We start from the raw sequence: 20,091 nt of genomic DNA on the forward strand, positions 1-20,091 counted from the left end.
AATATTTGAAAGATATAATATATCAACAGAAAATATCTTATCAACAAACTATTCAGAGTCCAAGCCCAATCAAGCCTATATAAAGAGACCCAAGGGAGGTAGAAAAGGGGGACTTCACTTAATTCATTCATTCTCTCATACTCCTCTCACTTTTCTTTCATCTTGTATTCAACTCCATTCATGGAGAGCTAAGCATCTAGGGCTATTCTGCTGTAATTCCATGACGGATTCTGAGGTTACGTTCAGTTAATGCAATTGTTTACTTTGATTATTGATTTAAGTTGTTCTCTCTATGTCTTTCATCTCTCTATCTTGTTAAAAGCAAAGATTTTTTCATCATAATATGTTTGAATCTACATGCATATTGATTATATGAGTTTTAGGGTTTCTAGGTTTAACTTGAGAATCTACTTTGATTTAATTTAGGAACTTTCATATGATTAAATGGTTTTTACTATCAATTGAGAATGTACTTTGATTGATTAGTAATAATTTCAATTATAATCAATTGAGAATTTACTTTGATTGATTAGCTTTTAATTTGGTTAGGAGATTTAAGAATAGACATGATTAAACACAATAGAATTTGATTGAGAATGTACTTTGGTTGAAATTATTGTGAATAATCTATAAAGGTTTTGCATTTGATTGAGAATTTACTTTGGTTAAATGCATGATCGCCCTCGAATTAATTAAGAATGTACTTTAATTAATTTAAAACTTAAACAATAATCAATTGAACAATTATCCGTGAATAACCGATGATGAATCTATCTTGGAAAAACAGTAGAATTAACCTATTTCATCGTAACTGTTTTTAAGTTTCTTATTTTCTTTAAACATTCTCCAAACATTACTTTTATTCATAAGCATTGCATAACATTCATAAGAGTCAGATATTTGAAAGCAATTCCATGTTCGTTGGGAGACGACTCAGGGTTACGTTAACCCTATCTACTTTCTTAAATACTATTTGGCAATACTAAAGTTGTCTTGAAAAGTAGTATTAATTTGATAGCCTCAACGACAGCCTATCAGTCTTCAATTAACAATTACAAAAATCATGTCCAGTTGTCTTTGTTCTCCAATTCTACTACTACATAGGCAAGGGGTAGCATTTGCTCGCTTGCGACAATTAACTTTGCCCTTTGTGCCTTGTATATTGACACATTTGTATTCCATTTTCTTAATGCTTTAGTACGAATATCATTCACCCTTAAATTAGGATTGTCAACTAAAGACCTATCTATTTTCTGACTCAACCACTTAACATTCATTAGTTTAATGTTAAGTTTCCTACTACAAGTGTGAGTATCAATTATCTTCCTCAATTGCCAAATTTTTCGTGATGAAAAATACCCATAGTAAGCTACCCATGGGCACTTACCTTGGCCACCCATGCATCTCACCCTCACCCTACGGTTATCATTGTTGACAAATTTTAGATCCTTCCCAGCATGAACAGCATACCTTCTAATAGCATCCTTAAAGTCTCCCTTGTCACTAAAAATGGTGCCCACTTCCCACTTGAAATCTACCATGGACTTCTGTTTTGCATATTTTGAGAAAGGACCTACAAATACTCTATCCTCCTTGTCATCCTCCTCACTTGCACTGTTTTCAGGAGTTAAAAGCATATCAGACTCCCAATCATCATCTGAAAAACCCCTACATTGTTGTTGGGTTTCTTGATCATTGTCTTCATCCACATTTTCATCACCACTCAGATCATCCATTCCTGGTTCATCATCACTGTCCACTTCCACTTCCACTTCTTCTTCACTATGAACCTCCCCTCCATCCTGAATGTCCACTTCCACTAATTCTTCACTTTCAACCTCAACTCCATCCTCATTATCCACTTGCACTACTTCTTCAATTTCAACCTTAACTCCATCGTCATTGTCCACTTGCACTACTTCTTCACTTACAACCTCATCTCCATCCTCATTCTGAACCTCCACTACAACTTCAACATCTTCTGCATCCTCGCTGTCAACCTCCCAAGAATCCTCATTCTCAACATCCACTGCATCCTCCTTCTCAACCTCCACTGCATCCTCATTCTCAACCTCCACTACACCCTCCACTACGTCCCCAATTCCTTCATCACCACCCTCAACATGTGCTTCTCCTCCAACGTCACTACCCTCACCACTCTCTACAGGACCTTCACATAGGTAAAGAATCTCATTCTCATCATTTTCTAAAATAGTTGGTTCGTCCACCCCATGCACAACATACATGTTCACTTTCCCCAAATAATTAGCCACCTTCATCATGTTCATAGCTCCTTTATCATCATCAAGCTTATGTAAAACATGTTGGGTATTGTAATATAATTCGTTTACTTCCATGTAACCCATATGTTTAAGTGAACCTAATACTCCAAAATAAAACCATTTATCGGGGTCTACGTCCCAATAAACTATCTCTCCACCTATATACTTAAAGGGCACTTCTTTGATCAAGGTACCACCGTGGTGGACCACTACCTGAAACATGTCATCACACATCCCTACCCGAACCCTGTAAATGCAAATAGGGACCACTAATTTAAGTTAAAGTAAGACTTATGGGACCATTATCAAGCATCAAAAGAAGACAACTTTTCACACACAACAATTTTACTCGTAGTTAAACCCCCTAAAATGCGACAACACTGATAACATATCCAATAACAAAATTTAATAAAATTATCAAACATAAACCCTAACCTGATTTGCGGTTTTCAATTCGCTCTGCAGATTTCAGCTTCAAGAACACCCCAATTTGAAGACAGTTCCTCCACAATGCTTAATCCCAAATCGCGATTTCTCTACAACCGAAACCCTAACCCCAGATTTTTTAACCACTGCCACGTTATCTGTAATAATATTCACATCTTTACCCTCAGACAGCCACACATTCACCCTCAACAGACACGTGCGTAGTTCAGTCCACACTATCAGCTGCACCGTTAAAAAATTAACGTCGTGACAAAAAAGGATTTAATTGCACATTTTTTTTCACAAGTTGGGACCACATTTAACTTTTTAAAAAATATAGGATGCACTTGAACATTCCCCCCTTTCGAGGGACCAAAAGAGGTTTAAGCCTTTATTGAATTGTGTTGTTTATTAGGTACCCCCAACCCCACGAGAATATATATGTGAACTAAAATAAAGCAAATTGTGGCCAAGGGGTCGAAAGGTGTAAAACAAAGGTACTCCCTCACGTCCGAAACTTGTTTTTCCCTAAGGATCGCAATACATTAACTACTTTTTCTTTTACAACTTTTTGACAATTGTCATGTGTCCGTATAGTATTGTAGTCAGATTACGAGGGTTCATTCCCTCTCTACAATTCAAATTCTCAATTTTCTCTCCGCTCTCCCTTTTCTATCCAGTCCTCCGTTCTCTCTGCACTCTCAGTTCAAGATGTGTCATTTTTCTTCTCTGTCGACAGTTTGACCTTTCTTTGTTGAAGGTGTCTCGTTTTTCGGTTGAAGGTGTGTCATTTCTTTCTTTAAGGTCTCAATTTTGTTTTTGTAAATGAAAGTTCTCTATTGTTTGTTCAAGGTCTCACCTTTTTTGTTTAATTTTGTTGATTGTATTGCGCAAAATGGATTTGTTCGGTGAGAGCAAGGTATATGTCGTATGACCTTTATTTTCCTCTGTCTCGTTTCGATGTTTGCCCTTTCCTTTATTGTTAGAATTTCCTTTTATGGTTCTATACAATTGTAATTTTTGTTAAATTTTAGTTCGTTGATGATGTTGGTGCATCAAGCAGAGAAATTTGTTACTCCTATATTAAAGCATCAACTAATATAATTGGAGAGGATTTGAAGGAAAAAAAAACCAACACGTTAAAAACAACCTTATGAAGGAAGGACGACGAAAGTGATACAAGAGTAGAGCTTGTAGAACCCCGTATATTGGATATCGTCCAAAACAATAGTGAATTTTGTATTTAGTGATTATTGGCAGTAGGAGATCAATTTAGATAGATGTAAATGTGAATATAAATGTATTGTAATAAATATTTTGAATGTTAATTAAGATGCATGTTATTCCCTTTGTGATTGTCGTTTTCAGTTGAATTGTTGTTGATCATCGTTGTTGATCATTCATCAGTTTTGATTTTATGAACAATTTTTATTCCATTTCAATGTCCTTCATAACCGAAATTTGCCAAGTCCATTGTGGATGAAAGTCCATTTTTAGGCAAGACATGCCTTGGTAATCGATTACATCATCCCTGTAATCGATTACCAGGGTTTAAATAGTTTTTGTACAGAAAGTTGGAGCGTACAACCTAGTTGTGAGAATCTCATTCCCTAGGGTAGATTTTTTATCATTAAGGAGGGTTTATTAAATACTTTGCAATGGGTAACACGTCTTGGTAATGGTTGATGGTGGGAAGTGCTTGTAAACCGTAATTTGCCCAATCCATTATAGAGGAAAGACCCAATGTGGTTGTAAACCGTATTTTCCCTTCCCCATGACCGTTATAATCACTCACCCATCTAAAATAAGAAACATGAAACAATAACTTGAAAGTAAACTCATTTAGGAAGCTTAGAAAACGTTGTTTTTCGAAAATTAACAGCACCTAGTACAATGGCTCCCAGGACTCTAGTAATCGATTTCCAGACCCCAACAATCCATTACCAGGGCAAAAAATGGCCAGAAATGCTTATGGAGTTCATCTAACTTATATGAAAGCACCTAAATGACATTTTTTTCTCAACAATTCAATGACCTAACGTGTTCATTGGTGCACTAAACACCACTAAGGACTATTAAACTCACCCACCCATCTAAAATAAGAAACATGAAACAATAACTTGAAAGTAAACTCATTTAGGAAGCTTAGAAAAACATTATTTTTGCATCCATGATCGTTAAACTCACTCACCCATCTAAAATAAGAAACATGAAATAATAACTTGATAGTAAACTCATTTTCGCTTAGAAAAATCTTGTTTTTGGAAAATTAAATACACCTAGTACAATGGTCTAAAAATTAAGAGTTTGTAGTCATTTGAAAGCTCTTTGAGTATAGATTCCAACAAAACAAGAATAAACTAATTTGGACTTCGTTGGAGAAAGTTAAGAGAAAAACAAGCAGCAAAGGTCAGAAAAAAAGAGTTGGGGAGTGTTGTTCATCCAATTGGGGAGAATAGTTGAAGTTTCTATACAAATGCCTCCCAAGACTCTGGTAGTCGATTACAAGACCCCTGTAATCAATTACCAGGATAGATAATGGCCAGAAATGCTTATGGAGCTCATCTAACTTACATGAAAGCATGTAAATGAAATTTGTTTTCAACAATTCCATGACCTAACGTATTCATTGGTACACTAAACACCACTCATGACCATTAAACTCACTCACCCATCTAAAAAGGAAACATGCAATAATAACTTGAAAGTAAAGTCATTTAGGAAGCTTAGAAAAACATCATTTTTGCATCCATGATCGTTAAACTCACTCACCCATCTAAAATAAGAAACATGAAACAATAACTTGAAAGTAAACTCATTTAGGAAGCTTAGAAAAATGTTGTTTTTTGAAAATTAACTGCACCTAGTCCAATGGTCTAAAAATTAAGAGTTAATAATCATTTGAAAGCTCTTTGAGTCTAGATTCAACCAAAACAAAAATCAACTCATTTTGGAGTCCGGTGGAGAAAGTTAAGAGCAAAACAACCAACAAAGGTAAGAAAAATAGAGTTGGGGAGTGTTGTTCATCCAGTTGGGAGTATAGTTGAACTTTTTGTACAAAGGGCTCACAGGACTCTGGTAATCTATTACAAGACCCCTGTAATCGATGACTACGTAGAAAATGGCCAGGAATGCTTAAGGAGCTCATCTAACTTACATGAAAGTACCTAAATGACATTCTTTTTAAACAATTCAATGACCTAACGTGTTCATTGGTGCACTAAACACCACTCATGACCATTAAACTCCCTCACCCATCTAAAAAAGAAACATGAAATAATAACTTGAAAGTAAACTCATTTAGGAAGTTCAAAAAAACATTATTTTTTCAACCATGACCGTTAAACTCACTTAGTCATCATAAATAAGAAACATGAAACAATAACTTGATAGTAAACTGATTTAGGAAGCTTAGAAAAACGATGATTTTGGGAAATTAACTACACCTAGTACAGTGGTCTAAAAAAATGAGTTTGCAGTCATTTGAAAGCTCTTTGAGTTTTGATTCCAAGAAAAGAAGAATCAACTCATTTGGAGTACGGTAGAGAAAGTTAAGAGCAAAACAACCAGCAAAGATAAAAAAAACAGAGTTGGGGAGTGTTGTTCATCCAATTGGGGAGTATAGTTGAAGTTTCTGTACAAATGGCTCCCAAGACTCTGGTAGTCGATTACAAGACCCATGTAATCAATTACCAGAGCAGATAATGGCCAGAAATGCTTATGGAGCTCATCTAACTTACATGAAAGAACCTAAATGACATTTTTTCTCAACAATTCAATGACCTAACGTGTTCATTGCTGCACTAAACACCACTAATGACTATTAAACTCACTCACCCATCTAAAATAAGAAACATCAAACAATAACTTGAAAGTAAACTCATTTAGGAAGCTTAGAAAAACATTGTTTTTGCATCCATGATCGTTAAACTCACTCACCCATCTAAGATAAGAAACATGAAACAATAACTTGAAAGTAAACTCATTTAGGAAGCTTTGAAAAATGTTGTTTTTTGGAAATTAACTGCACCTAGTACAATGGTCTAAAAATTAAGAGTTAGTAGTCATTTGAAAGCTCTTTGAGTCTAGATTCAACCAAAACAAAAATCAACTCATTTGGAGTTCAGTGTAGAAAGTTAAGAGCAAACCAACCAGCAAAGGTAAAAAAAATAGAGTTGGGGAATGTTGTTCATCCAATTGGGAGTGTAGTTGAAGTTTCTGTACTAATGGCTCCCAAGACTTTGGTAATCAATTACAAGACCCATATAATCGATGGCTAGGGCAGAAAATGGCCAGGAATGTTTATGGAGCTCACCTAACTTACATGAAAGTACCTAAATGACATTTTTTTTTCAACAATTCAATGACTTAACGTGTTCATTGGTGCACTAAACACCACTCATGACCATTAAACTCCCTCACCCATCTAAAAAAGAAACATGAAATAATAACTTGAAAGTAAACTCATTTAGGAAGTTTAGAAAAACATTATTTTTTTAGCCATGACCGTTAAACTCACTCACCCATCTAAAATAAGAAACCTGAAACAATAACTTGAAAGTAAACTCATTTAGGAAGCTTAGAAAAACGTTCTTTTTTGGGAAATTAACTACACCTAGTACAATGGTCTAAAAAATGAGTTTATAGTCATTTGAAAGCTCTTTGAGTCTAGATTCCAAGAAAACAAGAATCAACTCATTTGAAGTTCGGTGGAGAAAGTTAAGAGCAAAACAACCAGCAAAGGTTAGAGTTGACAAGAATATATAAAACGATAAATTTAAGGAATTAACTGTACATACTCAAATGTCCAAAAATTACAAATTAGTAGTCATTGGAAAGAATTTTGAGTATATTTTCTAATAAAAAAAGAATCACATCATTTGGAGGTCAGTGAAAATGTTATCATTAAAATAGTCAGCAAAGGTCAAAGTTGACAACACAATATCTTATACGTATATCTTTCCCTTTTGTTCAAAGATCTATTATTTATTAAAGATACCATTTAAAATTTGTGCATTATAACAACATTAGATGACAAATTTATTAATTAATAAAATGACAATGTGACTCCCTAGGTTGAGTTTGTTATCCTCAAGGGTGGTTTTTTCCATCTTTTTTTATGGGTGACTCATGTTGTTGATGGTTGATTGTCCCAAGTGCATGAAAATTGTGCTTTGGGCAATCCATTTTGCATCAAGGAACCCATGGGTGTGTTTCTAGTAGGGGAGGTGAATTTCTTCAGAACTTGTATGCAAAAATAGACTAGTAATCGCTTACAGGGTAGCTGTAAGCGATTACCAGAGGCCAAAATGTGTTTTGTAAAGAAAATTGACCTGCACTCCCCACCTATGATAACGTCTCTAGGGTCAGTTTACTATCCTCAAGTGTTCTTTAAGGGGTGATTGACGTTATTTAATCGATTTTCTTATATGGATAACTGTGTTTATTAATAGTATTTAGTATTTGCACCATTCATTGTTAACAATGAAGTGTATTATGGTTCAATTACATAACTTTGATGGTCAAAGTATACCAACCTCGACATTGCGAAAACCCAAAACTTTCAACAAAGGACACACCTTTTTACTCCTTGATGGAGAACAGGACAGCGGGACAGCAACAAAGAGGCACAATGCAACAGAGAGAGAACGCGACAATGACGCCAACAAAAACAAAGAGTCAGTGCTAACGTGAACAAAGAAAGAGAGTTAGAGAGGGGGAAATATGATTATCAGACCAACTTCAACGTTGATGGGGAGCGAAACACCAAGAAGGAGAGACAAACGATGAAGTGAAATGAAACCGCCAAATGATGGGGAGAGAGTGAGAGCCCGTAAGGAAGAAGATGCTTATGTGAAATGAAAATGAAATGAAACCTCCAAATGAAATTTCCCTTCCAAAAATGCCCTTAAAGAGAAAGTTTCCCTTTTTTAAAAGCTTAAACACAAAACCCAACAAAAATGTGCCATGTATAGTTATCAAAAAGTTGACAAATATAGGTTATCAACAAAACATTTTCTTTTTGTAGTTCAATAAATGCGTCCCAATCATAAATATGTTGATTGAATGATAAAAAATAGAAAATGTTTTTTAACAACTTTTTTTGACAACTTTTTTACAATAGCCTATGTGGTAGCTTATGATTATCCATTTCAAATATATGGACCAATAAAATAGAGACACATAATTTATTGCCAAAATTTATTGCCAAAAAATTGTTAACTGTCCAAAAAAATATTCAACTATTACTATTACTTTTTGCTTGGTTTGACTGCAGGTCGGTAAAAGACAAGAGTAGCTTGCTACAAATGGTCAAAATAAAAGAAGGAGAATGGATTTATAGGCATTCAACTTTTTTATTTCTTATCTTTATTAAATGTGTGGCTTGACTTATTTTCATATTTGGATTCGTAATTTATAGAAATGTCAAAATTGATTATAACAGAGCCAACTAGCTTATTATAAGTTTAAGTCGATTTAGATTATTTTTTTTAATATTATTAAACATTAATTAAATTAGATTTGATTTAAACTACTGGTTAAGTAGGATCAAATTGGATTAAAATTAGATTTGATTCTCAAGTTATATATACACATACTTTAACTTTCAATTACTATAATTACAATAATAATAAAATAAATAAATGTTTTGATTATATATATTATTATAAAACAATGGGTTCAGTTAATCTACATTTGATTATATTATAATAAATATATAAAATAAATTAAAAAATGAAATATCGTTAAGTTACCATATAGCAGATCAGGTGAATTATAAAGTTCTAATTGAGCAGAAAATGAAATGAGTTAAATTGAGTCAAGCCGTCTAGCTGTCAGGCCTCAGAAAAAAAAAAAAAAAACAAAAAAAGAAAAAAAAAAAAACGTGGCAGCCTGAGAGCGCGCCACCTCAGCGATGCACGTGGAGACAGCAGCGTCTGACATCCGCTAACGGACGCCAACCATGCGCGTGAAATTTAGTCAAAAAGCAGTGGGAACGTGCGTTGGCAGAAGGCTGGCAGTGGGAACGTGCGCTGGCAGTGGGAACGTACGCTGGCAAGGTGGAAAAACAGATCTGAGATTCTGATAAATCCTCCACCCTCTGCACGCACACCACTTTTCATTCCTAAGAATCCAAGTCTCTCCTCCTTGTCTCTTCACTCTCTGCACCTTCTCTCTAAGAACCACCGTTACCCTCCTCCGTATAGCATTCCTGCACCGTTGAAGGACGCTCGGCGTCATGCATTCCAGAGGAAACGTTCGTCTGGAGAAACTGAACTGCTTGATTTAGCGAGCGTTGACGAGCGGGGGATTTGTAGTGGAAAGGAGAAATTGTGTGCGTCTGTGAACGTTCGTCATTTCCAGGTAAGGGAAGCTTATTTAATTTAACTGATTTGATATATGCTATGTGAACGTTCGTTATTTGACTGTATGAAAGCAATGCATGATGTATGATATATGTGTATCGTATGAACGTTCGTTTCTTTGACTGGATGAGTATGATGCATGATGTTTACTGTGACTGATATGCATGGACGTTCGTTGATGTAATGCATGAAATACCTGAGTTTTGATGTTATGGGTAGTATGAAATTTTGATATGAACGAATGGAAAATTTATGAGATTTGAATGAGAAATGAACTGGAATGTAAATGAATTGAAAGAGACTTTCCCTTCATATTGGACGTTCGTGCTGAACGGTCTTTGACCGTTCGGTCTCCCTTTTTAATAGTGAAGAATGGGATTCGTTCATTTGGAATGATCCCTGGTCGAGGACGAGCGTCCTCATGTTCCACTGTCTTCTTGAGCGTTCGGCCAAGCTTTGTTGTATTTGGTATGTTTGAAATGTTTCATTTTCGTTCGTAAAATCTATTATTTTAAGGTTATAAACGTTCGGTCTCACACCTGACGTTCGTACTTAGGAGTGTTCGGTCTTTTACCGAACGCTCGTTCTAAATGGTGTTTGGTCCATAACGAGCGCTCGCTCAAAATGGTGTTCGGTCTTCTACCGAACGCTCGCTCAAATTGGGGCTCGGTCTCACACTGAGCGTTCGTCCTAATGAGGCTCGGTTTTGAACTGAGCGTTCGTCCAAATGGTGCTCGGTTTTGAAATTGGCGTTCGTTCTAAAGATGGGGCTCGGTCTTTTACTGAGTGCTCGTTATGTTTGGTGTTCGGTTTTATTGAAATAGCGTACGTCCACTTCAGATTTGCCACGTTCGGTCATTGACTGGCAGTGGGTTCAGTGTGATAAATTTTATAAAGAAAAACATTCCCTGGAAGTCTTTAAACGTCCGTCCATTAAACTGATTGACCTGATAAAGGACGATCGTCCTATTCTACAAATCTGGGTCGTTCGTTCTTGAATCTTAACTAGCGTCTTTTGCTCTCGCTCACAGCGTTTGTTCTCAGTATGCAGAACGTACGGTTTTTGATGGTCATCCTATTAATGATGAAAACGGTTGTGAAATGATGGAAAATAAATGATGAATGTTATTTGAGCTGCAAAGAATATTATGGTTTTGAATGAGCGTTCCGGGTTGGAACGACTCCTGATTGAGAGTTTGAGAAATTGTAAAGTATGACTGTGGGAAGTTAATGCTGGCTGTTCAATCCTGATATTCCGTGAGTGTTCGTCCTCACATAGAGGGGGCACGTCATGCGTGGGAATGGCAGGAGGTCCTCGTCCTTAGGGGTACTTTGGACGGATGGATTAACCTCGGGTGGCAGCTGATGAGGATGCCAGTTACCACACCACCCGGGTGCGTGAACGCCTGTAACTACGCAGATTCATACAGTCCGGACGGTCAGTCGTGTGATGCGTGCGTTGATGTGTATGTTTGTGATGAACTGTATACATGATTTATATGTTGTTGCATCAGTTAAATTACATAAGCTTACCCTTTCGTTTTCCTTGTGTTGTCCATTGTCCTTGTACGTCCGTCTTGTCATTGCAATGATCATCTGCGTGGATGTGAGCAGAAGGAGACGAGCGTTTGGGAGAGGCACTGAACGAAGAGAACCTGGTGGACGTTGAGGTGAAGATCGAGCAGTGAGACGCTCGGCTGGTAGCGTAGTGATGGGATTTATTGGTCGTTCGACCACCTTATGTTTTCATTTTGTTACGAACGTTCGGTATTTCATTTGTAAACCGTTCGGTCAGATTTATGTATGTTCGACTTTAAATTTGAAACCTTATGTATGGACGTACGGTTGTGTGCGTTCGTTCTTTGTTATTGTAAGACTGTACTCAAGGACGTTCGTCCTTGAGCGTTCGTTATGTTTAGTAAAAACTGTGCTGAATTATTATTTAAGTGATTTTTCAATTATATGGTTTTATTACTGTATTTTTGGGATGTCACATTAGTGGTATCAGAGCAGTTTTGTTCTTTTAAGGACACTGTAGGTTATGAGTACACTGTGTTTTTGCTGTGTGCTTAAATTGCGTTTAATGAGTTATTTTCGACTCTTTGAACAGGACTAACGTTCGTTCTTTTCTCCGTTCCAAAGAGTCAATGGCACCTAGACTTCCTCCTCCTCCACCACAGACCAATGAACATGATGTGCCCAACAACACCAGATTGTTGGAATCGGTGATCGAAAGGCTACAAGAGCAGAATGCTGTTCTGATGCAACAAAACGCGACTAATTCACAAAATCTCGAAGCTGCTCGCGCTAATTCTGAAATGACTCAGAGGCAGCTGATGGAGATTCTTGCAGCTACTAGGGGTATGCCAGGAGCATCTGCTTCAAACACTACTCATCCGGCTGAGTGGAGTTTGGAAAATTTCTTGCAGCATCGTCCTGCAAAGTTTGATGGGAAATGCCTTCCTGACGAAGCTGATCAGTGGATAAGGGACATGGAGCAGATCTACAATGCCAAGCGATGTCCAGAAGACAACAGGTTAGCATATACTGAGTATCTGCTGACTGGGGAGGCAAGTCACTGGTGGACAAGCGTTAAGATGATACTAACAGAAGCTGAAAGCCTTATTTCCTGGGAAGTGTTCAAGGAAAAATTTTATGAGGAGTATTTCCCGGACAGTGTCCGTTTCGGCAAAGAAGTAGAGTTTCTCCAGTTGGTGCAGGGCAATATGTCTGTTTCTGAGTACACTAACAGGTTCAAGCACTTGGTCCGTTTCAATACCATGGCTACCAGTGAAGTGTGGCAGTGCCGGAAGTTTGAAAATGGGCTGAGAAGTGATCTGAAGGTACTAATCTCCAGCCTTTGCATTAAGTCTTTTCCTGCCATGGTTGAGAGAGCAAAAGTGTTAGAGAAAAATATGGCTGAAGTAGAACGACTGAAGAAACAGCAACAACCAACTAGAGGGCCAATCATGTCCAGGCCTAATCTGAATCGGAACAGGTTGCCATATGCTCGCCCAGCACAACCATCTAATTCCCAGGCTATGGTTGTTGGTGGCCAGTCTGGACAGCACGGATCAGTCAAGTGTTTCCAATGCGGAGGACCACACTACCGGTCGTCTTGCCCTCAGTTATTGGGAGTGAAGTCCTGCACTCGTTGTGGAAGAAATGGTCATATAGAACGTGAGTGTAGAATGGGCGGACGAGCGGCAATGAGGCCGCCAAATGCCGGGAGGATGCAACAGGATCGGGGTGGACGAGCACAAGCTGTTGGTCGAGTGTATGCGATCACGGGCGCCGAAGCTGCCAACTCAGGTACGCTCGTCACCAGTACTTGTTTGTTGTTTGGAATGCCTGTTTGTGTGTTGTATGATTCGGGGGCAACACACTCCTTCATTTCGAAGGCGTGTGTTGAGAAATTGGGATTAGCCGAACGCGAGATGCAGTTCGACTTGGTAGTATCAACCCCAGCGGCTGGTGAGGTTAGGACGTCTACTGTATGTGTTAAGTGTCCTATAGAGGTTGAGGGGCGAAATTATAAAGTGAATCTCATCTGTCTACCCTTGAAAGATTTAGAAGTAATCTTAGGAATGGATTGGCTGGCTGCCAATCGCATTCTCATAGATTGCGGTGCAAAGGAATTGGTGTTTCCAGACGAGTATGAAGTGGATCTATCTGTGACGCTCGGTCAATTGAAAGAAGACATCGGAGATGGTGCCAGTTGTTTTCTGATCATGACGCATTCAGACGAACGAATTGAAGATTTGAATCATGAGCGACCGTCTAGTAAATCGAATGGAGGACGATCAGTCGTGGATGAATTCCCTGATGTATTTCCTGATGAAGTGCCTGGATTACCTCCTCCACGCGAGGTGGAATTTACTATCAACTTAATGTCGAATGCTGGACCTATCTCTATTGCACCTTATCGGATGTCGCCAGCAGAGTTAGCTGAACTCAAGGAACAGATTGAAGAATTAATGGATAAACAGTTTATCAGACCTAGCGCATCACCTTGGGGAGCGCCGGTACTCTTAGTGAAGAAGAAGGATGGTAGCTCTCGTCTCTGCATTGATTATAGGCAGTTAAACAAACTGACTATCAAGAACAAGTACCCTTTGCCTCGGATAGACGACCTACTAGATCAATTACATGGCGCGGTCATATTTTCAAAGATTGATTTACGGTCGGGATATCATCAGATTCGGGTGAAGGAAGAAGACATCCAGAAGACAGCCTTCCGATCTCGATACGGACACTACGAGTATGTAGTAATGCCGTTCGGTGTGACAAACGCCCCAGCAATATTTATGGACTACATGAATCGTATCTTCAGATCGTATCTAGACAAGTTCGTAGTCGTCTTCATTGATGACATTCTTGTCTACTCCAAAAGCTATGAAGAGCATGAGGATCACTTGAGGATCGTTCTAGGCGTGCTAAGAGAAAAGGAGTTATATGCCAAATTCTCTAAATGTGAATTCTGGATGAAGGAAGTACCATTCTTGGGACATGTGGTTTCAGCTGAAGGAATCTCAGTGGATCCGGCTAAAGTAAGAGCAATACTGGAATGGGAGAGTCCACGCTCAGTTACCGAGGTTCGTAGTTTTGTGGGACTCGCGGGATACTATAGACGGTTCATTGAAGGATTTTCCAAAATAGTAGCTCCGCTTACTCAGCTGACCAGAAAGGATCAACCGTTCGCTTGGACCGATCGGTGTGAAAGAAGTTTCCAGGAATTGAAGAATAAGTTAACAAGCGCCCCAGTACTGGTCATACCTGACACGGCTAAACCCTTCATGGTATATTGTGACGCGTCTCATCAGGGTTTGGGCTGTGTACTCATGCAAGAAAAGAGGGTGGTTGCTTACGCTTCTCGGCAACTGAAGGTTCACGAGAAGAACTACCCAACTCACGACCTGGAATTAGCAGCGGTCGTCTTTGCTTTGAAGATTTGGAGGCACTACTTGTATGGATCAACTTTCCAAGTGTTCAGTGATCATAAAAGTCTCAAGTACCTTTTTGATCAAAAGGAGTTGAATATGAGACAGAGACGTTGGCTGGAGTTCTTGAAGGACTATGACTTTGAACTACTTTACCATCCGGGAAAAGCAAATGTTGTAGCAGACGCTTTAAGCAGAAAGGTAGTTCACGTCTCCTCCATGATGGTCCGAGAGTTAAGTTTGGTAGAGAGCTTTAGAGATCTAAGGTTACAGTTCGACTTGGAACCGAATGTTATTAAATGCTGTACTCTTAGAATCTCCAGTGACGTATTTGACCGGATTAGAATAAAGCAGCGAGAAGACGAAGAGTTGGTGAAGATCTTGAACGCACTCGGTACAGATCAGGCCAAGGAATTCAACACTGGAACGGACGGTCTCTTACGCTACATGGGTAGGACGTGCGTTCCTAATGATGGCGAGCTGAAGCGAATTATTCTTGAGGAAGGTCATCATAGTCGTCTTAGCATACACCCTGGTATGACTAAGATGTATCAAGACCTCAGGAAATCTTTCTGGTGGCCGGGAATGAAGAGTGATGTAGCACGTTTTGTGGCATCATGCTTAACGTGCCAACGAGCTAAGGCTGAACACCAGAGACCTGGCGGTCTGCTTCAGCAGTTAGAGATTCCGGAATGGAAGTGGGACGGCATTGCGATGGACTTCGTGACCCACTTACCTCGAACTGTCAGGAATCATGATTCCGTGTGGGTAATTGTGGATCGACTAACGAAGAGTGCTCATTTCTTAGCCGTCAATCTGAAGATGTCCATGACGAACCTGGCTAAGCTTTACATCAAGGAAATCGTTCGTCTACATGGAGTTCCGTCTAGCATTGTTTCAGACCGAGACACAAGGTTTACCTCTCGGTTTTGGCAATCGTTACAAAGCGAGCTCGGTAGCAAACTCCACATGAGTTCGGCTTATCATCCTCAGACGGACGGTCAGTCCGAGAGGACCATCCAGACGCTTGAAGACTTATTGAGGACGTGTGTTCTAGATCACATGGGCGTTTGGGATGAAGTCTTACCTTTGGTAGAGTTCACCTACAACAACAGTTTCCAAGCCAGCATAGGAATGGCTCCCTTTGAAGCTCTGTATGGGAGAAAGTGTCGAACGCCTTTGTGTTGGTTTCAGGAAGGGGAAAGAGTGTTAACAGGACCAGAGCTCATTCAGCAGACGACTGAGAAGGTGAAGTTGATTCAAGAAAGGCTGAAGGCATCTCGGAGCAGACAGAAGTCATACGCTGACAAAAGAAGAAGGCCATTGGAGTTCGATGCTGGAGATCACGTCTTCCTCAGACTACATCCAACCACTGGAGTGGGGAGAGCCATTCGACCCAAGAAGTTGTCTCCCAAGTTCATCGGACCTTATCAGATCTTGAGGAAGATCGGGCCAGTTGCGTACGAGTTATCTTTGCCGCCTCAGTTATCAAACTTGCATCCAGTCTTCCACGTTTCTCAACTTCGGAAGTACGTATCCGACCCTTCTCACATATTAGAGTTAGAAGATATTCGTCTTCGTCAAGATCGTACGTTGGAGATGCAGCCGGTACGCATTGAAGATAGCAACACCAAATACTACAAGGGGAAACCAGTCAGATTGGTGAAGGTCGTCTGGGATGAAAAGACGGGCGACTCTACATGGGAAGTGGAAGATGCCATGAAGGATTTGTATCCCCGTCTGTTTGAGAGTACGTCTTAATTTTCGAGGACGAAAATTTTTGTAGTTGGGGGGAATGTCAGGCCTCAGAAAAAAAAAAAAAAAAAAAAAAAAAAAAAAAAAAAAAAACGTGGCAGCCTGAGAGCGCGCCACCTCAGCGACGCACGTGGAGACAGCAGCGTCTGACATCCGCTAACGGACGCCAACCATGCGCGTGAAATTTAGTCAAAAAGCAGTGGGAACGTGCGTTGGCAGAAGGCTGGCAGTGGGAACGTGCGCTGGCAGTGGGAACGTACGCTGGCAAGGTGGAAAAACAGATCTGAGATTCTGATAAATCCTCCACCCTCTGCACGCACACCACTTTTCATTCCTAAGAATCCAAGTCTCTCCTCCTTGTCTCTTCACTCTCTGCACCTTCTCTCTAAGAACCACCGTTACCCTCCTCCGTATAGCATTCCTGCACCGTTGAAGGACGCTCGGCGTCATGCATTCCAGAGGAAACGTTCGTCTGGAGAAACTGAACTGCTTGATTTAGCGAGCGTTGACGAGCGGGGGATTTGTAGTGGAAAGGAGAAATTGTGTGCGTCTGTGAACGTTCGTCATTTCCAGGTAAGGGAAGCTTATTTAATTTAACTGATTTGATATATGCTATGTGAACGTTCGTTATTTGACTGTATGAAAGCAATGCATGATGTATGATATATGTGTATCGTATGAACGTTCGTTTCTTTGATTGGATGAGTATGATGCATGATGTTTACTGTGACTGATATGCATGGACGTTCGTTGATGTAATGCATGAAATACCTGAGTTTTGATGTTATGGGTAGTATGAAATTTTGATATGAACGAATGGAAAATTTATGAGATTTGAATGAGAAATGAACTGGAATGTAAATGAATTGAAAGAGACTTTCCCTTCATATTGGACGTTCGTGCTGAACGGTCTTTGACCGTTCGGTCTCCCTTTTTAATAGTGAAGAATGGGATTCGTTCATTTGGAATGATCCCTGGTCGAGGACGAGCGTCCTCATGTTCCACTGTCTTCTTGAGCGTTCGGCCAAGCTTTGTTGTATTTGGTATGTTTGAAATGTTTCATTTTCGTTCGTAAAATCTATTATTTTAAGGTTATAAACGTTCGGTCTCACACCTGACGTTCGTACTTAGGAGTGTTCGGTCTTTTACCGAACGCTCGTTCTAAATGGTGTTTGGTCCATAACGAGCGCTCGCTCAAAATGGTGTTCGGTCTTCTACCGAACGCTCGCTCAAATTGGGGCTCGGTCTCACACTGAGCGTTCGTCCTAATGAGGCTCGGTTTTGAACTGAGCGTTCGTCCAAATGGTGCTCGGTTTTGAAATTGGCGTTCGTTCTAAAGATGGGGCTCGGTCTTTTACTGAGTGCTCGTTATGTTTGGTGTTCGGTTTTATTGAAATAGCGTACGTCCACTTCAGATTTGCCACGTTCGGTCATTGACTGGCAGTGGGTTCAGTGTGATAAATTTTATAAAGAAAAACATTCCCTGGAAGTCTTTAAACGTCCGTCCATTAAACTGATTGACCTGATAAAGGACGATCGTCCTATTCTACAAATCTGGGTCGTTCGTTCTTGAATCTTAACTAGCGTCTTTTGCTCTCGCTCACAGCGTTTGTTCTCAGTATGCAGAACGTACGGTTTTTGATGGTCATCCTATTAATGATGAAAACGGTTGTGAAATGATGGAAAATAAATGATGAATGTTATTTGAGCTGCAAAGAATATTATGGTTTTGAATGAGCGTTCCGGGTTGGAACGACTCCTGATTGAGAGTTTGAGAAATTGTAAAGTATGACTGTGGGAAGTTAATGCTGGCTGTTCAATCCTGATATTCCGTGAGTGTTCGTCCTCACATAGAGGGGGCACGTCATGCGTGGGAATGGCAGGAGGTCCTCGTCCTTAGGGGTACTTTGGACGGATGGATTAACCTCGGGTGGCAGCTGATGAGGATGCCAGTTACCACACCACCCGGGTGCGTGAACGCCTGTAACTACGCAGATTCATACAGTCCGGACGGTCAGTCGTGTGATGCGTGCGTTGATGTGTATGTTTGTGATGAACTGTATACATGATTTATATGTTGTTGCATCAGTTAAATTACATAAGCTTACCCTTTCGTTTTCCTTGTGTTGTCCATTGTCCTTGTACGTCCGTCTTGTCATTGCAATGATCATCTGCGTGGATGTGAGCAGAAGGAGACGAGCGTTTGGGAGAGGCACTGAACGAAGAGAACTTGGTGGACGTTGAGGTGAAGATCGAGCAGTGAGACGCTCGGCTGGTAGCGTAGTGATGGGATTTATTGGTCGTTCGACCACCTTATGTTTTCATTTTGTTACGAACGTTCGGTATTTCATTTGTAAACCGTTCGGTCAGATTTATGTATGTTCGACTTTAAATTTGAAACCTTATGTATGGACGTACGGTTGTGTGCGTTCGTTCTTTGTTATTGTAAGACTGTACTCAAGGACGTTCGTCCTTGAGCGTTCGTTATGTTTAGTAAAAACTGTGCTGAATTATTATTTAAGTGATTTTTCAATTATATGGTTTTATTACTGTATTTTTGGGATGTCACACTAGCTGACATCAACATCCCTAACAAGCCATATGACAAAATAAATTGGTGAGGTGGGATCTGTTTATGATTTGTTGATTAATGTAGAAAATGTAAGTATGATGCAATGCAACCTTCTTTTTCTTTTTGAAAGGACTGAAAATGTTGTTTGGCATAAAGCTTTTTGCATATCTCTATGAATTCATCATGGAAAGTACTTAGCCAGCCATTGCAGTAATCACTCTGCCAATGTAGGTCGTCTTCAGCCACTCTGCCACAACCTCCTCACACTGAAGTAAGGAAGTATGGTTGTTCTGCCTATATGAATGGAAGAGACACCATTAATAAAATAATTTGCATAATAGATTTATCTATAGAGTTGTTGTGATTACACCTATATTACTATGCGAGACGAATTATCAAAAAATATAGATAAAATCAATTATATGAATAAAAAAATTATTTTCAATGCAATTTTCAATTAAATAATTTTTAAAAATATGTTAAAGAAAAAATTATAAGAGAAGTATTGAAATTTTTATATATTGCTATAAATTTATATAGTTAATCATATTGTCGTAGAGAAATAACAAAAACCTCAAACCAATTGAAATTTTCTTTTTTGAAAATTAAATATTTGTTCTTGTTCATAATAATTCTTTGTTCTTTTTTACATTGATTTTGTTTTACACTTATATTCATATTATTATTTGTTGTAAATAATTAAGTAGAGATGACAAAAGTAAATATCATATAAGAAAAAAAGTTATAAA

General features: G+C 39.1%; 1 protein-coding gene across 1 annotated transcript; it reads left to right on the forward strand.

The window, feature by feature from the left end:
• Positions 1–12,074: 12,074 nt before the first annotated feature.
• Positions 12,075–19,033, forward strand: LOC148206271 (uncharacterized). The gene is made up of 2 exons (XM_088113123.1): positions 12,075–13,387; positions 18,960–19,033. The coding sequence occupies exons 1-2, from the start codon at positions 12,223–12,225 to the stop codon at positions 19,031–19,033; spliced, it is 1,239 nt and encodes a 412-aa protein (XP_087969249.1). The 5' UTR covers positions 12,075–12,222.
• The last annotated feature ends 1,058 nt before the right edge of the window (positions 19,034–20,091 follow it).

The sequence above is a fragment of the Vigna umbellata genome, chromosome 1, assembly GCF_029865625.1.
Source record: "Vigna umbellata cultivar VRB3 chromosome 1, Vumbellata_1.0, whole genome shotgun sequence".
Classification (NCBI taxonomy): domain Eukaryota; kingdom Viridiplantae; phylum Streptophyta; class Magnoliopsida; order Fabales; family Fabaceae; genus Vigna; species Vigna umbellata.

Coding starts and splice junctions, on each gene's coding strand:
- LOC148206271 (XM_088113123.1), top strand. CDS start 12,223: ATGGCACCTAGACTTCCTCCTCCTCCACCACAGACCAATGAACATGAT. Junction 13,388..18,959: donor CGCCGAAGCTGCCAACTCAG/GTACGCTCGTCA, acceptor GGATGTGAGCAG/AAGGAGACGAGCGTTTGGGA.